Source organism: Chenopodium album, chromosome 9 (assembly GCF_948465745.1).
Source record: "Chenopodium album chromosome 9, dcCheAlbu1.1, whole genome shotgun sequence".
In the NCBI taxonomy this organism is placed as follows: domain Eukaryota; kingdom Viridiplantae; phylum Streptophyta; class Magnoliopsida; order Caryophyllales; family Amaranthaceae; genus Chenopodium; species Chenopodium album.
In genome coordinates this window covers 66,411,753-66,434,459 of record NC_137842.1, presented here as the reverse complement: position 1 = coordinate 66,434,459, position 22,707 = coordinate 66,411,753, and the positions used below count along the sequence as shown (strand labels likewise).

The window sequence follows — 22,707 nt, the reverse complement described above, 5'->3', positions numbered from 1 at the left end:
AACCACTTGAACTATCCCTCACACTCTCATCGGACCTTAGTTTATACTTTTAATTTTATTATAGTAAAATGGTAATGTATGGGACATAGCACATAGGGGAAGGCATAGGGGAAATGTACAATGAACTAATGAAGTAATCTTTAAAAATCTTTACCACATGTATGATGCTCATTGTAAATATGTTATGGAGTACTTGTTGTTCTGCTCGTATATTTTATCGAGCACATGTTCTAAATTAGAGCTCATATCTACGATAAGTTCTAATAAGTCAAAACAAGCTCATATCTATTAATGGTGAGCTGACTGCTCATATATATGAATATATCTATCAATAATATAAGCACAAAAACTTTCATCTAGAGACTAGAGAATTAGAGATGGATGGAGTAACCTCAAAAGAATAGTGAAAAAAAAAAAAAAAAAAAAAAAAAAAAAAGCAGATGTGGGAATATTAATTATAATAGTATATCATTATTTTCACTATAATGATAAGACTAATAAAAAAAACTGTCATACTACTCGTAGTAAAAATAATATAGAGTATGTGTGTCAAAAAAAAATATAGAGTAATTTTACTTTCTATATTTTCTTTTTGTTTGTCTTTTACATGGTATTTAATGCAGAACAGAAATATATAAATAATATTATTAAAAAAAAAAAAAACAAAAATGGATTAAATCATACAGTATGGTTTGTTTCAATTAGAGACAGGCTGGTATACAAATCATTCAAAATTTTCTTTGTAAAAAAAAAAAAAAGACCTCTACTCTCTAGCTACCGTAATAAGACTCTTCCACCCTACCCAATTCCAAACACATTAGACATCATCTATCACCCAGACAAATAACAGAACTTGAACTTCATCCCAGTCTCCTGCTTCGACTAATCCTAGGATTGATCCCAGTAAGTTCCCCTTCATAGCTAAGCTTCGGTCGCTTAACTTCACGCACCTGCCCCTTGCGGCTATTGACCGCTTTTTTATGCTGCAACTGCATAAATTTAAAAAGAGCACATCAGAGAGAGGAAACCAAGCAATCACAGATGAGCTTAACAAAGTTCACAAGATGAACAAAACAATAGTTCTAATCAAATACCTTGTACTTCTTCCGTGGATTTTTTATTTGCTTCTTTCGATCACGAGTAAGTCCTCTATTTTTCTCCATCTAAAAAATATATATTATAAAAATAAATATTAGGACAATCCATAGGAATCTATGCAATTTGCCATACTTATTACAGGAGATAATGAGCTTGTAGTTTACCTGCGTGGAAATGTGACGTTTTCCATCAGCAGTGATCTCTAGTTCATATTGATCTTGTGGGTTTCTGAAAGAGAAATTATTGTGAGAAACATGCCAAGAAGCCAATTAGAAAAGTACATGAAGTGAAAAAAGTTCAGTAACTCACCTTGAAAACTTTGCTGCCTTCAATTTAAGCTTGGCTTCTTTTTGTTTTTTAACTAGATTGTAGAAGTCCTCTGATTCATTAATATCTTCATCACTATCTCCAGCATTAGCTCCAGTACCATTTTTGCCATCTAAACTCTCTGGCTCATTATCAAGTTCAGCATCATCATTATCTTTTGACTTTATTCCAGCTCTAGCCAAAACCCGAAGTTCGTGTTTCCATCTCCTTTCTCCTAGATCATCTCTTTCTGGCAAGTCATCATCGCCAGAAACACCCTTTCAAAAGTTGCGAGAAATTAACAGTTAATACCATTATACCAGGTTGCCAGAGAATGGTTTTCGCGGACAGTACATAAGCAGTCTGATTATACAGAGATCTAATGTGAAACAAATAAATTCAAATTTCCTCATGGGGTGGGGGGAGAGAGGGATGGTGGATCTTCTGACCTGATTAATAGCAAAGAAGATACTAGGAAAACTAGCAATTGCTGGACAATGTAGACATAATGAATAGGATCACAGACAGATAGTGTGATTCAGAGCAAAGGTATCAAGTTTGGCAGTAAATAGTATTTGAGCAAATGAGCTGATTAATTACTGCAGTACAAGTTGACTATGTATACCTGTCCAGAAATAAAAGTCACATAGTCCCAAGACTCCCACCACCTCAAATTCAGCATATAAAAGAATTTTACTCAAAGATCCATTATTACAGACTTATAGTTTGACTATTCCCATAATCTCCGGGTCTTTACATCACTCTATATAGACAAGGGTATCATGGTAAAAACCAATCACACGGCATAGCTAAAATAATACTCTTACTCTTACTTCATATGTGATGCTAATATCTCTAGACAGAGTATTTTTTTGCAGTGAACAGTCCTTCACAAGCTGTAGCTAGAATGTCACCACTCTCTTTAAAAAAGTAGAAAAACAAACTTAAGCCACAATGAAGCTTACAAAGTCTACTCGCCAAAAAAAAAAGAAGAGAGGGGGGGGTGTGTGGGCCTTAACCAGGAAAACGTTCATGATCAACAGATTGACACCCCTCGTCCTACGGCATATAGCTGGAAGGTGGCAATGGATCAGAACTCATTATCAACAATCAAGACCTCTTCTCACATATTCAAAATTTCCATCATCACTGCTCTGAGCCGATGAGGCATGTTACTTTACAACTTCAATTAACAAGGACACAAAAAAAAAAACTGTAATATCCCATGCTCCACTATTCTCAAACATCAGGTAGGGAAGGATCAGAATCCAATGGCCACCAGAACTGCCAAACCATGCTCTCCAAGGCATGAGAAATTTTAGCATTTATATCATTTTAAGTTATCAAAGTACGGGAATGCTGCTACAAAATCAAGCACATTGCAATCAACATATTGACACAGGCGTTATTGCCAAAAGAAAAAGGTTAACAATGTACCTTGAGCCTGTTTCCCTTGGCAGGAACGATCTGGGAGAGTTTACTAGAAAGAGTGGAGGCACGCCTACTGCCACGAGTAGCACCGTCCAAAGCCATGACATCATCATCATAATCATCAGTTGTTTCAAGCTTTCTGTTAATTTTACCAATCACACCACAACATAATCATATATTAAAAAAAAGAAAAAGAAAAAGAAAAAAGGTCCATCTCACATAGCAAATATCTGTGTTAAACTAGCAAACAAAATATACCCAGGAATTTTCTTTAGTTTCAAATTCTTGCTGTTGTCGGTTTTGGGCGCAACAGAATCGGCTCTCTGCTTCAATTGTTTCTGAAGTTCAGCTCGATATTGCAACATTTGCACACTCTCTGAGCTCATTGGCTGTTCCTGCCATACAACACGTCATTACCCTTAACTTCTAAAATTAAAATACAGACATGAGAAGCTGCTAGAAGAGATAGAAACTAGAAAACTCTACCTGGTCTTTTATCATCCTAAGCTTTTTCTCATTAACCTCAACAGATTGCTTTTGAACTGGTTCAGCAGCTTCCCTTAACTGCAGTACAGTATAGATATCGGAGATCTTAGCAAACAAGAAAACAATCAAGTTGAGTAATCAAGTTTACGAAAGTGATCACCTTAGATGGTTTTTGTTTCTCAACTGATGGCCCTGTGAGCTCATCAAGTTTAGCAAAAAGATCCGACGATAATTCATGTCCTTTCACGACTGGCTTCTGAGCACTTGCAATATCACTTGTTTGGACCAACACATCCTCAAGGTTGTCTGGAATATGCACATCAAGTTCTTTCATCTAAACAAGAGCAAGAGAGTGAAATGAAAAATTAGATTTTCAAGATCTAGGTTTCAGAGCACAAATAAAAAGATGGAAATGAATCAGAGAATTGATATTTAGCAGTTACACTAGGCAAAAAGCACGATGCAGTCACTCTAGGCAACATAAACACAAACAAATATAACCATAAATGTTGGTCAGGATTTCTGTATTGCAAGCAAAATAGAATCCACAAAAAGGAGTTAAGGGAAAGAAGTAAGCCCAAGACAGCCAAAAGCATATAATATTAGCAAGCAATGGCAGATACCACTACAATAGAAATTAAGGCAACTATCAAGACATGGAAAATAATGGAAGGAAGATAAATAATTTAGTTCAGACACGTGAAGTGTAGAGGAATCATAGCAGAGGGATAACAGTAGAAGGATTTGGGATAGTTGGTCAAGAGATCAAGGCCTCACAAAATCTCTGCAGACAGAACTAATAGGGAAAGAGATACAAGTAGCTCACTCCAAACATGCACACTAAGTTTAGATATAGTAGGAAAAAAATTTACAACCACCCTGTAATATCCCATCAAGATGAGCCTGGGTAAATGATGACCTAAACTCTCCCAGACCAAAGCTGTCTTGGAAAATTTGAAACCCCAACATCTAAATGCCATACATGTTGCGCAAGCATTCTCAAAGAGACCATAAAGTTAAGGGAAAAGACCAGCTAACTCAACAGCTCATCAAGCACTTCTCCAAATTCCGGAGTTGAACAAAATAATATAAAATAAACAATAGGAAAAAGAAAAGAAAAGAAAAGAAAAGAAAAAAAAAAAAAAAAAAAAAAAAAAAAAACCTTTTCCAATAAGCTTTTGATCTCCACAAGGCGGGCAATAACTGGATGATCACGAATAGGCTGCCCTTCAGATTTCAGAAGAAGGTAAAAAGTAATAGCTTGGCAATAAGCAAGCAACAGGAGTTGTTTCACTTCCAGATAATGTAATCCTTCTTTCTTCGCATTCTCCCCCTTCCTAACCTGCAAGCAGCCAAAAAGGCTCAATGTATGCTGAATGGCATGTTGAAATTAAAAAAGAAAAAACAAATACAAGTACAAAGGCATCAAGCATACCAAGCTAAAATACATCGCAGATTACATGAAGAAAATCAACATACATTTTAAAATTATATGAAAGTATAACATATACCTTAGAAAGAAGGGGATTGACATGGGTCTCAAGTTGCTTGGTTGCATCATTTAACTCAGCAAGCAATCCAACTAATTCTGGAGCCGAACTGCAGCAGAAAGAACAGTAAGCGCAATAGACATCAGTTTCAAATTCATTTAGTGCCTTAGTTAAGTTAAAGTCATTTCAAATACATAACCATTAGCATTTGAAGTAAACACCAAGTTATGGAAACCAGGAAGAGACTTCTCAAAGCTACCAGAAACAGTGATTATTTGCGTTCTCTATCAATATCCAACCAAACATTACTTAGTCTATATATCTCAAAATCCAATATTTTTCTTAACTATTGAACGCATCCAATATCTCATATCATGTGTATAATACTCAATCAAACACGTATGATATCTCTAAAACCTGTATTCTACAGTCTAGACAGCTAGTCATGCATTACCCAAACAAAGAATTTTAACTCTGAAAATTCATTCTCACATTTATGCATTACAATCATGTTACGCACACGAAGCCAAGGGTTTATAATACTACATTATGCAGTGAAAATGTAAGCCAAATATAATTTCATAGCTCCAAATATAAAGCCCTAATGCTCCAAGCATAACATGAGCACCTAGCAATTCCACAGTAACATACTTTTTACAATTTATACCTGATACTATAGAAGTGGATCAATGCATGCAGAATTTTGGAATCCATAGGTGTACAAGAGAGTTAACATGACAAATTCAAAATTCCAGAGTAAAGACATGCTTGAAAATGAAGTACTTACCTATATACAACATCCATTTGCTCATCCCTTGATAATGCATTCAAATCTTTCTTCACATCTTCAAACATCAGGACAGCATCGACTTCAGCTTCTTTTTTACTAGAAGATTTTGACTTAGTCTTTCCTTTGACCATCATTTCCTAAAATTATAAAAAGTATAGAATAAATAACACACTAAGAGACTCCAACAATTGTCAACATCCAAATCTACAGCATCGGTTTCTTTATAAACAAAAGGGGGAAATAGTTGACAGATTTATAGCCAATAATTACCTCTAGAGTTGGCTCTTGATCACTGCCATCTTGCTCATCACCCAGGAGGCCAAAATCCTCAGCCCTCAAGGACTCTGCCCTTTCTTTCTGCATTTTTATCACCTCTTCCTCTTCCTCTGCAGGGGTATCCTCACCACTTGATTGTAACTAAGATATTAACAAAGACACGATCAACTGGTTTGATAAACATCTTATGGGAGTTCCTTGTTGTTAAACTCCAGTGACTTATTTTTAATTTATCAGCACCCGGTTCTTTACTACAATTACATCTCAAGCCTCTATCTGATTGATACAACAGCTCATTAATGAATTACCTCAAAATCGGTATTTTCACCACCATAGTGGATGCCCTTTTTACTGGACCACACTTTTGGTATCTTCTCATCCTCTTCAGCATCATCATCCACCTCATCATCAACACCACCAGTCTTTTCTCGCATAAATTTCTGCTGCCTTGCCACTGAGAATAATCCACCGTACACCAAGTAATAAGATATGGCAACAAACATAGCTTAAAAACATACTAACATAACAGAGAAAGAATATGGGATGGACAACAGGAAGCACAAACGTATGCAACAGTTAACAATAGAAGAAAAAAAAATCAGCCAAAATGACTCCTTTAGGTTAGAAAAATATATTATAGAATAAATCTTGTCTGACCAATAAGTTGATGCTACACCAATGGCACGTGATGATAAGAAATACAAAGCTCAAAAGTTTCGTATAGATACTATTGTAAATCCTGATTTCCCAACAGGACAAGGTGGCATGACCTGGAGGATGTATTCAACCTTCCTGAAACTGTGCAACATATATGGAGTATAAGATACCTATGGTCTTGCCAACATAAAAGGTAGCAAACATCTCATATCTCATGTGAAATGTCTATGCTTACTAGAGTATGGCAACAGTACTTGGGAAATTACAAGACACTCGTCTAATCAGATACACAAACAAAATGCCTTTTGAAGACACAATAGAGCGTCATCCATCCCACAACACTTGGAAGGACCCTTGTCAATTAACAACATTATTGAAGCGTACTGATAAAAAGAAACAATAAAAGAACTACTCAAGATTAAATAACGCCAATCACACAAGCTCATAACCAGTCAATGTAACTAAATACACACCCCCAACACTCCCAACTTCCCACAAAAGATGGGTTTGCTTTAAATTTCACCAAAAACAAGTTTCTAATCATAACCTTGAAATCACATACCAACAAACAATCCTCATCCCAACAAACACATACAACAACACTAAATTACATCTTACTTTTGGCAGCTAATCCTGTCAAGTTGCTGTCATCATCATCGTCGTCGTCATCATCATCATCAAACTCATCGTCATCCTCATCTTCATCATCATCCCCATCAATACCCTAGAATAAAGCATTGAGAAGACAAATTCAAGTAAGGCTCAATTACTATGACAACCAGCAGCAACTTAAGTCCCCTTTCAACACTTAATTTTCACCATTACTCCAAGAAACAGTAACATAAACAACTAACAATTCAAAGAAAAATTCATACTTTTAAGCTTAATATCAAAAATCACAAAATTAAAACACAACATAGCATTTACTCAATTAAATCATACACACAAATATAAGAAACAAACCTCATAATCAAAAACGGGCAGCTCTTCATCATCTTCATCAGAATCAACATTATCATCATTTATATCCAATGGAATTATATCCCTCTTCCTATGAACTGCAATTAACACAAACATTCATCAATACCCACATCCCATTTATCTCTTTCTCTTCAAAAAAAATACTAATTATCCAAAAAAATTAAAAGGGCATTAATTTAGTGCATGAAATAATACAATAATTAATGAAAAGAAAATATTACAGGCATCAATTTCATCCTCCATACTGTTTACATCCTTATTATTATGCAGCTTAGCTTTCTTCGAAATTTGAGGGCTTTTCTTCTGATTATTCCCACGCTTCCCCATTTTCTCAAGAAAACAATGCAAAAACCCCCAATAAAATTAAAATTAATTAAACCCCTGAAAAATCAAACAAAAAATTAGCAAAAAAGAAATAAATGGAAGGAAAATTAAATAGTGCATGTAGTATGAATTTGAAATTGATAAATTTTCGAGTCTAACGTACGAGCTTTCGATCAGTTGCGGCGAAGCAGGCAGGGCAGAGGGGTTTTAGAGGCGGCAAACTGCGGAGGGGTTTTGTGTCTGTCTAATTGAACAATAGTACTCCGTATATGGTTTACGCTCTATTTTCGTTGGATGAAAATAATAATAAAGGCGCGTTTGGTTGGAGAAGGGTAAACGGAATGGAATTCCGAAAGAAAACTAAAAATTAATTATATTTTACATCTTTCATTAATTCAAAGTTAAAAAAAATAACAATAATAACTTTTTAATTATTTTTTAAAAAAAACCCCTTCTCGACATCCAATACCACCACCAATCTACCACCACCAAGGCATGGGAATGAGATCAGATGGAGGTTATGTGGGGGTTTTGAGCTGGGCGAGTGACAGCCTAACAGGTGAGGAGTTGATAAGATGGGAATGAGATTAGATGGAGGTTGTGTGGGGGTTTTGTGCTGGGCGAGTGACAGATGAGGAGTTGATAAGATGGGTGCTTAGTTTTTTTTGTCTTAATTAAATCTTTTTTACAAAATTATAAAATTTATTTAAAAAATCCAACCAATCACAATACAACATGTGTATTCAATTTTGAGAAGATAGTCTTCAAAGGTCGTTTTATTTTGATAATCAAATCAATGCTACTCCTAATAAACTTTTTATACTCCCTTTGTATATGTTCAAGGCTTGTAGTTGCATCACCTTACAATTTACGATTACTGTATGTCTGTATATACCAAGCAAGTTTGGTGAACTTGGTGGAGCTTAAACTCGTGATGATGAGGTAGGGTCGTAAGGGTATTTCCTTACCTTCCCCATTATTGTCAAGCACTGAAATGTAAAGTTGAATTGGCTTAATCTTACCTTAACAAAAATTACCATTTACATTTTGATATTATAAAAATACCCATTGTAAATTTGTAACTAATTCAGTTACAATTATATATACTTGGTATATACTAACATTTGGTTTTTATATACTTCGTATTATAGTAGAACCCTCTTCACAAAAAGAATTCGTTCCTAATACATTGAAAGACGAGAGAATGGAAAAAAGAGTAGAGTTATTATTACACCTATTTATTTTAATTGTAAAAGTTGTTTTTTTTTTTTTTTAATATATGTGGTTTACATATCTTTATCTATATGGTTGTTCAGTAATGATATAATTCTTTTTTTTGAAAAAAAGTAATGATATAATTCTTATAAAAAAAGAAAAAAATTAGTGCCAATAAATAAAAAATGCGATTAGAAAATGGAATTACAGGGTTTTAAATATTATTACTTACTCATATTTTTTTCTATGATTGGCTAATTAAATTCACATGTTTCAACTTAATAAATACGAAACAATCAACAAAGATAAATAATGATGTTATAATACATTGTATATATACATAAATAAAAAAAATAATAATAAGATATACGTAGATATACTCTGTATTTTAAAATGTGACGTAATAAATTAATTTTTATTTGAATGGTGCTTCACAGCAGAATGGGCAGAGAAGCCTTTCTTAAACTTGGTTGGTGCAGGCCTAATCCAGGCTCTTCCACCAATCATGTCCTTGCTTAAGAATGGTGCAGCTTCATCATTAGTGAGACTCTTCGACCATGAAACCCTCATTGCTCTATTAGACCCTGGTCCGTAGCATTTGTATTCTCCATATACCACATTACTGCAACACAACATAAAACACCAATCTTTTGTGTAAAAAAAAAGAAAAAAGAAAAAAAAAACATAAAACACCAAGACAATATTATTATTAGTATTGTTGTTATTTTTATTATTACTAGGACAGCTAACGCGTCATAGCTAGCCATATCTAGAAGGTTTTTTGGGTTTGGCTTTTAAATCACAAATTTAGTTAAATTAACTATAAGAGAAAATATATAACCAACTATGTGGGTAGTATAAAGGTTCAAGATAATTAACATTAATGAAAGCATAAAAGTAAATAAATATTTTAGAGGGTATAGTTGTCTAAACACTAATCATTAAAAGTAGCTTGTACATATTAATGAGGGTATGTATGTAAATACACATTTGAAGGGCATAATTATTGGCATAACACTATTCATAAGAGTAATTTTCTACTTTTTATAAGGTAAGGAAAAGCTTATTCAAAGCCACAAGAGAGGGTGAAAGAATAAGACACAAATGAACAAAAAATATTAAATGTGCAAGATATTTGATTATTTTTGCACATTTAATATTTTTTGTTCATTCTTGTCAAAAAAAAATATATTTTTTGTTCATTTTAAAATTCAATTTAGCAAAAAAATTACTACTTTGTGAGTGAACTCGAGCATATAAAAAAGGTTATGAATAAAGTCAAGTGGATGAATGGTTGATTTGAATTGATCAACAATATCAAAGTTACACAAAATAACTAATAAGCCACTTAAGCGTTAAGAATGTAGAGAAATTACTTATGCCTTATTGTGATGTATCGATCTCCTCATCTCCATATTATTTACATGAATTAATATATATATATATATATATATATATATATATATATATATATATATATATATATATATATATATATATATATATATATATAAACTTTGTATACCTCTCTTTTTTGGGATCATTCCAGTTATTCCATCCTTCAGGCGAAACTACATTAGACAAGTAACTTAGTGTATATATGACCCTCGAATGTGCTCCCCATGGCCTGCCAAGGTCTGCTGTTCCAACCCCTTTGCCGGTGATTTTGCATCCCAGGAAGATATAACCCGTATTCTCCCACGGTGTCTCCCTCCTTTGGGCAGTAATAGCTCCATTTCCGGTCGTTAGCACCGAATGTATATGACATTTCTGTATAAATCATACAAAAATACGAATAATAATTAGAAAAATATAGCTAGCACAAATTTATCAAAAAAAATAAACATTCTCCATTATCCCTCCATTTTTTATTTTGCTATAATGTGATACATCTTATAAAGGTCTTGTTATCTTCAACTTATATAATAAATCAACATTGATAAACTATGACAAATATAGTTCAATTTAATTGATACAAATGATCAAAGTTTTGTAGGAATAGAATTGAAGCTTACCTCAAAGAGAGAAGCAGCATTGCCACAAATGAAATCAGTGGCTCCTTCAATGTAACAATTTTTGTAGTAGTGTCTTCCAACATCATCAAGGAGAGTATCCTGGTATGAAATCATCCTACAGCCGTAGAAAGCAGCCTTATCCCCTGCCACTCTCAAAGCAACTCCCTTCCCTCTTGCCCCATACGTATTCTGCACGTACATATAATCAAGAGAACGTTTAGTACTGGTACTAATTATTAATAAAAAGTAGGCAAAATTGGTTGAGATGCAATCCGTTAGATTTGAAATAGGGGTGGTGCAATCAAAATATTAGGTATTTAAAAGGTGGTTTAGTTATAAAAAAAAAAAAAAAAAACATAAAAGGTGGTTTTTTCAAAAAAGTTGGACAAAAAAGGTGGTTTATACCAATTTTTTTACCTAAAAAGTATGTCCATAAACTATTACGGAGTACACAGGTTAATGCTTAGGATATCATAGAACGAAATATACTTGTATATGATTAATAATTAATAATACAAAGTACAGAGCTAAGAGGTGGTTCTTTTTAGGGAAAAATCTTGTGAGATGAAGAAAATACCTTACGGTGTGTTTGGATTCTAGAATTTCATTTGAAATTCCGGAATTGGGACAATTATAGTGTTTGGATGTCCAAGAATTTCAAATGAGGAATTTGCCTAAATTATACAACTACCAAGTAATAACCCATGAAGGTAAGGATTTCAAATGACAAGGTAAACCATGTCATTTGAAATACTCAAATTCCATAATTCAAATGATGCATTTGAAATGAAATCTATCTTCCCAAACACAACCTTAGGGCTTTTATTTGTGTGCTCTAATGTTGTGTGTTGTACGTGTAAACTAGTACCGGAGTACTTGTAAAATGTACAAGGAGTATATGACATATAGTATAGAAATTTGCATAAGACTATAAATAAACTTGCCTCGAATGTAAGGTAACGCCCCACAAAATTAGAAGCCAAGACAGAGACAGTAGGGGAATCATAAATGTGATCACCATCAGCCCAAGTTATAATGGTGTCCTTTGCTTGATTTCCACTTAGAGTTATGTATGGCTTATCAGCTGGCACAACAATCTTTTCACTGCAACAAGGATTTGCAATAATAATCATGCTAACATCATATCCAAAACATGATTAAGCCTCAGATTAAACATGTATGCAACCTCACACCAACCAAAATAATTACTACCTCCGCTACAGGTTATGTGCAACGATTTGACATAAAGCAGAGAAGGAAAATGTCTAATCGTTGCACATAACCTGTAACGGAGGTAGTATATGAATTTAGTTAGAACAGTTAATAGTATCCTCGGATCGCTCCGAGAGCTAGTTAATTCCTATGAAATCAAATGCGTTTTGCTTGTGAAGAATTCATATAATATTTTTCACATCTAGTTAGTCAATAGTCACTAGTGATTAATAGTGTTCGGTCTAAATATAAAATAAAATTGTGTGCAACTATAATAGATAGATCGTACGTAGGAAGAAGCAAGTAAGATGTTCCAAAATATCTATCCAAGATCGATCCAATTTTCATTACCACACAATATAATCCGTGGAAAGTAATAATACCTGGACTTATTAATTATTATAAACACTTATTATCATCATAATGTCATGTAGAATAATATATATGTAAATTCATTATCATCTATTATTCTATATTAACTTCTTTTGCTACCCTTCTAAGGGGATCGATAAAGATAGATTTAATTGTGTGTTGCTTCGTACTAATTAAGTCTAAATGAATTAATTGATCGTATTTCTACAAAAATGTGATAAACAGAACAAAAAATAAATAAAAAAATAAAAAATAATAATAACAATAATAAAAAAAATAATCAAATGAGCTGAGTCATGCATTAATGCATGGCGTAGGGCTGTAGGGGTGTTGGATTTTTTCAGGCTGATTTATTGAATTATCATAAGACCTAATTAACAGTAGACATTTATCGTTTAGCTCAAAAATCAACATTCACATTTCTAAATACTTGTACACCATACGTATAAAATCATGCATGCATGCATTTAAACTTAGCTTGCAAATAAAATTTATTACCTATAATTTCCGGGCTTAACCCAAATATAAACAAACTCAGTATTATTAGAAGGCACAGCATCAATTGCATCTTGTATCTTCTTATAGTCACCGTGACCGGATTGATCGACTCGAATAAGGACCGCCGTGGATGTGTCCGTGGGAGCCGCCGAAGACGAGGAGGAAGCCATAAGTGTTGATAAAATGAAGAAGACTACAATATTTTCAAACAAGATAACAATGTAGTTGTAGTAGTAACAACGATGATTAAGGCATCGAAGATGTTTAATATAAAGGCCACAATTACAACCTCCTCCCATGCATGTGCGCATGTGATTGGTTTCTTGCAAACAAAATTCTCCTTACTCGATGGAAGTGCAAAAGGGTTAGAGTTGAAGAACAAAGCTAAGGAAAGTATAGTATGTGCAATTAATTCTCTCAATTATTATTGCTCAAGATTTTTAAGCAAAAGGTACGTGTTTGTGAAAGTATTTATTATACATGTTTTTGAGTATATTTAATTTGTACGTATAATATAAGGTTTTGACGAATTATTTGTATATGTGATGATTGCTGACCTTTTATGTAATGGTTATTATTATATGATCTTCATGTAGTTAGCCGATTTCTTACCAACAACGTACAAGCATGCATGGTAGCTTTAATTTCTACGTTTTCGTGTCATCACTCATGATTAGAATTTTAGAACTTCTTGGCATAACTAGGTAGCAATGTATGTGCTATCATGGCTGCTTGAATAGTTGAACCAACTCATCTATGTATTAGTCTATTACAATTATTGCAAGTTACTCCGTACTAGAAGTTACTACTCCATGCCATGAGTTTTCGAGTTAGGTAATTTGCCCAATTTTTCACAGTATAAACGCAAATTAATTACTTACTGTTTTAGTTCTTTTGTTCAAAAAAAAAAATGTTAAAGGTCGCATGCAAATTATGTGCTGTTTTAGTTCTATTGTTCTCCAATTTGCATGAGACCTTTAACATTTTTTTTTAGTCATTTCTAAATTTTTTGTAAATCTATCTATAATCGTTTCTTAATTATTTTGTATATGTATATACAATAACACAAATGTGAAGTAGATTATGAAATTGTTCACAATTGAAATCTATAATTGAATCGGAAATAAAAATATTGTATTGATGATTTGATGTGGTGATGCATGTAACGATATATTCATGACAACTTATACGGTTTAATTTGTAGTAAATCTTTTTGAATTGTTATTTACATGACAATGTATGTATCATCATATTGGAAAAGAGATAACAAAATTGTTACACTACAAGAAAAATCACTTTTCGTAGCGATTGTTCATTCGCTACAATATGCAAGTATGTTTGTGAAATAATTAAGGATGTCGTATCATTTTTACAATCGTCATGGTTTTCCCATATAAAATCGATACGGAAAGCATAATAATACATATCCACACTATTTTTACACATTTATATAACTTTGAGAAATCGTATCATTTACAATCGCCACTAAATCCTAAACATCGATACGAAAAGCCTTTTCAACACTAGATATATAAATATTGTTTGACAAAGACTACATAAAATATGTCATAGCTTATTGGTGAAACATTTAATATAAGAGTTTGAGGTTGCATGTTTGAATCTTGTAAAGTTCATACGCATGTTTTTTTTTTTTTTTTTGAAGAAAATGTTAAAATAATCGCTACAAAAAGGTTATTTTCTTGTAGTGTTATGATCAATCCAATGAAATCTAGAAGCATTGATATTTTGACTTCAGATTCAAATGGCTAATATGAAAAGAATTGAAGATTAGCTTCATTCCAAGTCACTAAGATGAGATTATAATTGATTTGGTCCTTTCTAAACGAAATTAAGTTAATTAAAGATTACATTTTATTTTAGTATACCGATTATTTTATTTTGTTATTATTAATGATGTCGTACATAAATTGGTGGGGTAGAGGAAAAAGGGATAGAAAATATTGCTGCAATCCAAAGAAGCTACTATATTGGATGTTTTGATTAATGTTCAAGCTTTATAAATATTTTAATATAATAAATTGATGATTAAATTACAACTGTTAATTAAAGTCTTCTATTTGACAGGAAAGATGGCGGTCATTATGAGTTGAACATAATTTACAGGTTATAATCCCAGATTTTGCGTTTGACATTCTTACTAGAATTTTGAGTAAACTGAACTCTAATACTTGTCAAAGTATTTGGTTCTAAGCCAATAATTATTGATAAACAGTAGACGTGTGTTTGAGATGGCGCAGTCTTTCTTTGTGACACGCATAAATGATGAGATTGTTTAACTACGTTCACCATTACAAAATTTGACATTCTTACATTTGAAAATGTCATACCAAACCAATGATGGATAAGTACATTAGCATATTAGGTGATTTTAGGTCAACATGCATATCTCACGTTGGCGTTATTGGTTATTCGATCCCTAGCTACTACTCCAAGACTTGGCAACTTGGTGTAACTCGTACAATCTACATGCTAATTGTTACACAAAGAAAACAACACATAGATTTTTATCATAAGAGGAGGATGGGTTAGTGTATGGGATGATATCTGGCATGACCGATATCTTATGAAAACATGATCAGGTTTTAGTAATCATGGAGAAGATGCTGATATGTCACAGATTGAAGACATGTCGGCCCACCGAAATGTAACACGTGGCAACAGAAGCTCGACACTTGGCACAAAAGGCTCTGCATGGATGAGAGCCACCTGTCAAGATAAACCATTATAAATAGTAGGTAAGACCTCATTAATGAGGACATTAATTACACTCTTTATCTCTCTAATCTCTCTCTACTTTCTCTCTCTCTTACTTTCTTTTTCTTAAACACCTTTCTGACTTTATCATCGGAGTGGTTATCCCCGGATCACCCCGGGGTTAGCTAACTTCTTCTCATTGTGTAGGTTCTCAGCTTGCCGATAGGAGTATCAGGATCTCAAGTCCAAGTTCTCTGTGGAGTCGGGATCAGACAGAAACAATTTGGCGCTAGAAGGAGGGGAGCAGTTGATCACTTCTATCGCCTAAGAACCTCACACAAAAATAAAACACGTGTATAACAACAACAATCATGACTGGAAACAATGGAACACCAGTAGGACAACCCCAGGTGGAGATAGTAGATGAAACCCATACCCTAGAGGATAACCAGTTCCATATGCCGATAACTCCCCCAGCAGGAGGAGGGGAGGCAGAGGATCCTATGGCAGCATTCACCCCGGATGAGTTGGAAACGGCTGCCAGGGTGATGAGTGCAATGAGTAGGAAAAGGAAGGAAGCAGAGGCAGCACGAGCTGAAAGAGAAGCTGCTCAGGCAGAAAGAGGAGTATTGCACCGAAACCAAGAAGAACAGTATAATCAGTTGGAGAACCCGTCAAGGAGGCCCCGACATGAGTCGCCGGTAAGGACGCATACAACATTACGGCAGGATGAACAATCCTCGAGCCGTGCTATGAGCACCAGAACTCAGCAACAAAGGAGTTCGCAAGTGGAAGGGCAAGCAGTGCGCACGGTGGTGCAGTTAAGGGCATCCCCGTTTGCCCAGCACATCTTGGATCAACCAATGGAGAAGGTGAAAATGCCGACTTGTAGGTATGATGGAAGAGGGGATCCAGCAAGATTCATAACGTCCTATGAGGGACACATGATGCTATACACAAACTCGGATGCAGTTTGGTGCAAGGTATTTCCGACAACTCTGATTGGGGCTGCAGCCGATTGGTTCAACAACCTTGAAATTGGGTCAGTAGACAGCTTTGAAAGACTGACTGAGATGTTTGTAGGGCAATATGTCAGTAATAGTGTAAGGCAGAGAACTTCTGGAGAATTGATGGCTGTAGAGCAGAAACCGGATGAATCTTTGAGGGATTATATCAGGAGATTTAATAATGAGGCAAACACAATTCCGAGGTTGCAACAGGAGATAGCCGTGATGGCTTTGATGAATGGGTTGGTTGATTCGGATTTCAAAAGATATCTAACAAGAAAAAGCCTGCCGACATTGGCAGCGGCGTTCAGTAAAGCCCATGATTACATAAAAAGTGAAGAGCTGATGAAAACAAGTAGTAGACATGTGGCAGCTGGAAAGGGACCAAGTCAGTATGAAGGGACTTCATCTGGAGGAAACAGGTCAAGAGCTCCTGCCCCAGGAAGGGGAGGAGGAAGTCGGCAAGATACCAGGCCGACAAGACTCCCAATGAGATACAGCACCTACACTCCCCTGAATGCACCAAGGGCCGCAATCTACTCAGTGAATCAGAATAGAGAAGATTGGTCAAGGCCGACTCCGATGAAGGCGAAGTCTAGAGATGTAAAGAAGTATTGTATGTTTCATAGGGATGTGGGACATTACACAGAGGAATGTACTCAGTTGAAGGATAATATTGAGGAGTTGATTAGAAAAGGGCACTTAGCACAGTATCGGTTGAATACTGGTAGAAATCAACAACCAGCGCAAATAGCTGAGAGGCAACAAATAGAAGCGAGGCCCGAAAGGACTCAAGGGAGGATAGTCCGACAAGGGGACACGGGAATGCCGCCGTTATCTACTGGAAGAGTAGATGTGATAACGGGCGGGCCGATTCATGGGGGAACGATTAGTGGAGCAAAGAAACATTTGGCGGAGCACCGACATCTGGTGTGTGCTCTAGATATAGACAATCGTCCTCGGCCGGCATCAATACCGCAAGTTGTATTTACAGAAGAGGATGCACGAGGTGTAGTATTCCCGCATGACGATCCGTTAGTCCTGATAACCAGGATAAATGGTGCTGATGTCAAAAGAATACTAGTAGATGGGGGTAGCTCGGCAAATGTCCTGTTCATTCAAGCCTTTAAAGAGATGAATATCGGAAGACAATACTTGAAGCCGGTATCATATCCCGTAATTGGTTTTAATGGGTCGACAGTGAGGCCAGAGGGGAGTATTGTGTTGCCTGTAAGGATGGGTGATGGGCCACAAGCAAGGGATGTGATGGCAGAATTTTTAGTGGTGGATGTCAAGTCGGCTTATAATGCAATTATCGGCAGACCGATAATTCATGACATGCAGGCTGTGGTATCAACATACCATTTGGCTATAGCCTATGTGTCAAACCTGGGAGCCGTGGAAAAGGTGTATGGAGGCCAGGTTATGTCAAAAGCCTGTTATGTAACAGCGTTGAAGAACCCAGTTGGAAGTACTGCAGTTCCATGTAACCCAGCAAAGGAGAGTGAGCCGACAGTGCAAGATCTGGCCATGAAAAACTTCGATGCAAGGCCCGAAGAAACACCAAGGCCGTTGCCAGGAGGAGAAACCATCCAAGTTGAGTTACAGCCAGGCAACCCCAGTAGAACAGTGAAAGTTGGGGCTGATATGGATGTGGAGACTAGGTGCAATCTGATAAGTTTATTGCGCGAGAACGCTGATGTCTTTGCGTTCTCGGCCAGTGAGATGCCAGGAATACATCCTGAGGTAATGGAACATAAGCTGAATGTTGACAGAAAATTCAGGCCGATAAGGCAGAAGAAGCGCAACTTCTCGACTGAGAAAATAGAGGCGATCCAGGCCGAGGTGAATAAGCTCTTGGCGGCAGGGTTTATAGAGCCCTGCACGTATCCAGAATGGTTGGCAAATGTAGTTATGGTGAGAAAGCCGACAGGGAAATGGCGGATGTGCGTAGATTTTACAGACTTGAATAAAGCTTGCCCAAAAGATTGCTATCCGCTACCTCGGATTGATAGACTGGTTGATTCAACCTCCGGTCATGCAATGCTTAGTTTTCTAGACGCTTTTTCAGGGTATCATCAGGTCAGCATGCATAGAGCCGACAGGAATAAAACGGCCTTCATAACGGATGCAGGTGTGTATTGTTATAAGGCAATGCCGTTCGGACTGAAAAATGCTGGGGCAACTTATCAGAAGTTGGTAGATAAGATTTTTGAGAAACAGAAAGGGCGGAATGTTGAGGTATATGTAGATGATACGATAGTTAAGAGCAAGAGCACAGAAGACCATGTAGCCGATTTGAAGGAAACATTTGAAACCTTGAGAAAGTATCAAATGAAGCTGAATCCGGAGAAGTGTGTTTTTGGAGTGAGATCAGGGAAGTTTCTGGGCTTTATGGTCAGTGAACGAGGGATAGATGCGAATCCAGATAAGGTGAATGCAGTGCTTCAAATGAAACAACCACAAACCATTCGTGATATACAGAGGTTAACGGGCAGGATGGCAGGGTTAACCAGATTCATCAGCAAATCAGCTGATAAGGCTCTTCCGTTTTTTATGGTGCTGAGAAAGAATAAGGCGTTTGAGTGGGGAAAAGAACAAAGTGATGCCTTGGAAGTAGTGAGGAATCATCTCAAATCTCTTCCCACAATTGCCAGGCCTGAGAAGGGAGAAGTATTGCAGTTATACATCTCGGCGTCACCAAAAACGGTAGCAGCCGTTTTGTTGGTTGAAAGGAAGAGACGTCAACAACCGATTTACTTTGTCAGCCATGTTCTGAATGCGGCAGAACGAAGATATCCAGTTATAGAGAAGATGGCTTTATCTGTATTAATAGCGGCCAGGAAGTTAAGACCTTACTTTGACGCACATCCGATAGAAGTCCTCACCAACCATCCCTTGGAGAAATCATTGCGAAAAATGGATACGTCTGGAAGGTTACTTGCATGGGCAGTAGAGTTGTCGGAGTATGAGATAAGTTACAAGCCTAGAACATCAATTAAGGCTCAAGCACTATCAGATTTCATTGTAGAAACCACATACACAGATGAAGAAGAAGAGTTGGGGACGTGGCAGGTATCCGTTGATGGGTCAGCCACAGCAACGGGGGCAGGCGCTGGAATTGTGATAACGGCCCCAGACGGAAAAATATTTGAATACGCCATGAAATTCAAGTTCAAGGCAACAAATAATGAGGCCGAGTACGAAGCTGCAGTGGCTGGAATGCAGCTATCGATAGCGGCAGAGGCAAAACGGCTAGTTCTGACAACTGACTCACAGCTGGTGTCAAGCCAGTTCAGTGGGGAATATGAAACTCGAGAGCCGGCAATGGTGAAGTATTTGGAGAAAATGAAGCAGTTAGCGGCTCAGCTGCAATACTTTGAGATTAAATTGGTTCCCAGATTGAAAAATGCTCAAGCAGACGCACTGGCAAGATTGGCAAGTTCAAGTTTTAATGACTTGGAGAGAACAGTAATGGTTGAGATACTCAGGCAGAGAAGCATAGATGAGATACCGGCAACTGTCTGTTCTGTTGAGATAGGGGATCAGTGGTATGATAAAATACTGGCATACATTGTTCATGGTGTAGGGCCGACAGACAAGGGGGAGTTAAAGAAGTTACAGAAGGATAGTGTGTGGTTTGTTATGTATCAAGGCCAGTTATATAAAAGAGGGTTTTCACTGCCGTTACAGAGATGCATAACAGGATCTGAATCGGTAAAGTTAATGGAAGAATTGCATGAAGGAAGTTGTGGAAATCATCTTGGGGCAAGAGCCCTGTCCAGAGAAGCTATGAGAAGGGGATACTATTGGCCGACAATGAACGCCGATGCTTTGGCTTATGTTAGAAAATGTGAGAAGTGCCAAAAGTATGCCCCAGTTATCAACCTCCCCCCAAATGACCTTACGCCGATATTAAACCCAGTTCCATTTGCCCAGTGGGGAATGGATATAGTAGGGCCGTTCCCATCAGCCACAGGAGGCAGAAAATATCTGATAGTAGGAATTGACTACTTCACAAAGTGGATAGAAGCAGAGCCGGTAGCAAAGATCACGGCAGCAGAAGTGAAGAAGTTTATATGGAAAAATATCTTTACAAGGTTTGGGTTGCCGATGGCGATGGTTTTTGATCATGGAACTCAATTTGATTGCAAGCCAGTCAAAGATCTTCTGATGATGTATAAAGTGAAGTTTGCATATGCAGCAGTATGCCATCCACAATCAAACGGCCAGGCAGAAGCAGCAAACAAGCAGATCATAACGGCCATAAAGAAGAAAATCGAAGATGCAAAGGGTTTGTGGGCAGATTTGATACCGGAGATATTGTGGGCAAATAGGACAACAATAAGAGAGGCCACAGGAGAGTCACCATATAACCTGGTTTTTGGGACAGAAGCAGTCATACCGGCAGAAGTTGGACTGCCGACATTCAGAGTTCAGCATTACTGTGAAGATCAAAATGATTTACTCCTACGACAACAACTGGATTTCTTGCCAGAACTAAGAGAAAAAGCAGCCGTTAAGTCAGCTGCATTCAAGGAAAGAATGTCTAGGGCATATAATAGAAGGGTATCCCATCGGCCGTTACAGATAGGGGATCTGGTGCTACGAAGAACCGCCGCAACCGGTAAGGGAAATGAAGACGGGAAACTGACTGCAAACTGGGAAGGACCTTATCGGATTAAAGCTATCATCGTCCAAGGGTCATTCTACTTGGAAACTTTGGATGGGACTCCTCTAAAGAATGTATGGAATTCAGCTGTATTGAAAAAATACTATGTGTAGAGAATAAACCTCACTTTTTGAAGCTGATATCGGACAAAGATATCGGTGATGAATGAAGAAGTATTCAGACAATGTGCATTTCAATAGGCATCCTCCATTTAACAAAACATCGTTAAATGGGACGGACAGCTCAAAACCGCTTCCATGCAGTTAACAGTTGTACAACCTGATCAGTTGTATACGTTAACTCATGAGGTTGCTGGTTCAAAGTATAAATACCGGCCAAATCAATTCGAGTATATGCCGACATGAGGCATAGCTCAGAATGTGATCGCCGAGAGGGTACCTAACTGACTGTAATATCAAAGCAGTGGGTGACCGTTGTTATAATCTGAACCACCAACAGCCGGTTACGAATCAGTATACATAGCTCCGAGAAGAACTATGTATACTAAGGGGGGCAAGGAGTACCATAATGATATATTATGTTGCTTGCATGATGATATGTTATTTGGATATGTTATTTGGATATATTATATGCTATTGGAGGTTGTATGGTATGTTGCTTGCATGATGATATGTTATTTGAAGAATATTTAAAATTTCAAAAAATGTTTAAAGTTTTCAGTACAATAATGGTATCCATAGTATGTCGGCACCTTTTAAAATGCAGTCTTGATAAAGTGTCCACCAAGGATGAAGTTTCGAAGTCTGGTATCTACAGAGGCCGACATTCTTTAGAGAGCTTTCAGTGGCAGATTTCAAGCAAACTACCAAGTAAGTTTTATTTTTTACAAGTTCTTCTCTATATATATGCTTAATTTGCAAGATTATGCAGTTATCATACTGGAATAATTGTAAACAAGTTAGAAAATAGCAGATAGAGAGCAATACAGTTATAGCGAAAAGTGTACAAATTTATACACAGTTAATACATAATAGATAAAAATAACAATCGACAGGCATCACCACAAAAAAAGGGTATATGCCGATAAAACAGCACTGTCAAAAGAAATGTCCATACATACAAAAAACAAGTAAAGTTATAGCTGATAAGGCCCAATGATACAAGACCCACAAGAAGATGTCGGTGATGACTGCCCGCCCCT

General features: G+C 36.5%; 2 protein-coding genes across 3 annotated transcripts; both read right to left on the bottom strand.

Annotated features, from left to right (window-relative positions):
- Positions 1 to 562: 562 nt before the first annotated feature.
- On the bottom strand, positions 563 to 8,172 carry LOC145560245 (protein THALLO-like). Of its 2 annotated transcripts, none has more exons than XM_081621500.1 (17): positions 8,003 to 8,172; positions 7,737 to 7,896; positions 7,498 to 7,592; positions 7,153 to 7,258; positions 6,186 to 6,331; positions 5,872 to 6,018; positions 5,599 to 5,738; positions 4,833 to 4,920; positions 4,484 to 4,663; positions 3,482 to 3,655; positions 3,322 to 3,399; positions 3,094 to 3,230; positions 2,842 to 2,974; positions 1,408 to 1,682; positions 1,263 to 1,326; positions 1,095 to 1,163; positions 563 to 989 (listed from the first exon to the last, which is right to left on the bottom strand). In XM_081621500.1, the coding sequence occupies exons 2-17, from the start codon at positions 7,840 to 7,842 to the stop codon at positions 861 to 863; spliced, it is 2,067 nt and encodes a 688-aa protein (XP_081477626.1). In that variant the 5' UTR covers positions 7,843 to 7,896; positions 8,003 to 8,172; the 3' UTR covers positions 563 to 860. The 2 variants fall into 2 exon arrangements, with proteins under 2 accessions (XP_081477626.1, XP_081477627.1); XM_081621501.1 differs by having other exon boundaries at positions 3,094 to 3,224; positions 8,003 to 8,171.
- Positions 8,173 to 9,319: 1,147 nt separating this feature from the next.
- LOC145560244 (putative pectinesterase 11) lies at positions 9,320 to 13,652 on the bottom strand. Its single transcript, XM_081621499.1, has 5 exons — positions 13,152 to 13,652; positions 12,014 to 12,173; positions 11,070 to 11,258; positions 10,580 to 10,824; positions 9,320 to 9,676 (listed from the first exon to the last, which is right to left on the bottom strand). Exons 1-5 carry the CDS (start codon positions 13,460 to 13,462, stop codon positions 9,463 to 9,465), a joined length of 1,119 nt encoding a protein of 372 aa, XP_081477625.1. The 5' UTR covers positions 13,463 to 13,652; the 3' UTR covers positions 9,320 to 9,462.
- Between the last annotated feature and the right edge of the window lie 9,055 nt (positions 13,653 to 22,707).

What these genes read in the sequence shown, in the direction of transcription:
- LOC145560244 (XM_081621499.1), bottom strand. Translation starts at nt 13,462, where the DNA reads ATGCGCACATGCATGGGAGGAGGTTGTAATTGTGGCCTTTATATTAAA. An exon ending in GTTAAGCCCGGAAATTATAG is followed by an intron (nt 12,174 to 13,151) that starts GTAATAAATTTT and finishes TCCTTGTTGCAG; the next exon opens with TGAAAAGATTGTTGTGCCAG. An exon ending in ATGCTGCTTCTCTCTTTGAG is followed by an intron (nt 10,825 to 11,069) that starts GTAAGCTTCAAT and finishes TGATTTATACAG; the next exon opens with AAATGTCATATACATTCGGT.
- LOC145560245 (XM_081621500.1), bottom strand. Translation starts at nt 7,842, where the DNA reads ATGGGGAAGCGTGGGAATAATCAGAAGAAAAGCCCTCAAATTTCGAAG. An exon ending in GACAGGATTAGCTGCCAAAA is followed by an intron (nt 6,332 to 7,152) that starts GTAAGATGTAAT and finishes GATTATTCTCAG; the next exon opens with TGGCAAGGCAGCAGAAATTT. An exon ending in TTAGGATGATAAAAGACCAG is followed by an intron (nt 3,231 to 3,321) that starts GTAGAGTTTTCT and finishes GTTGTATGGCAG; the next exon opens with GAACAGCCAATGAGCTCAGA.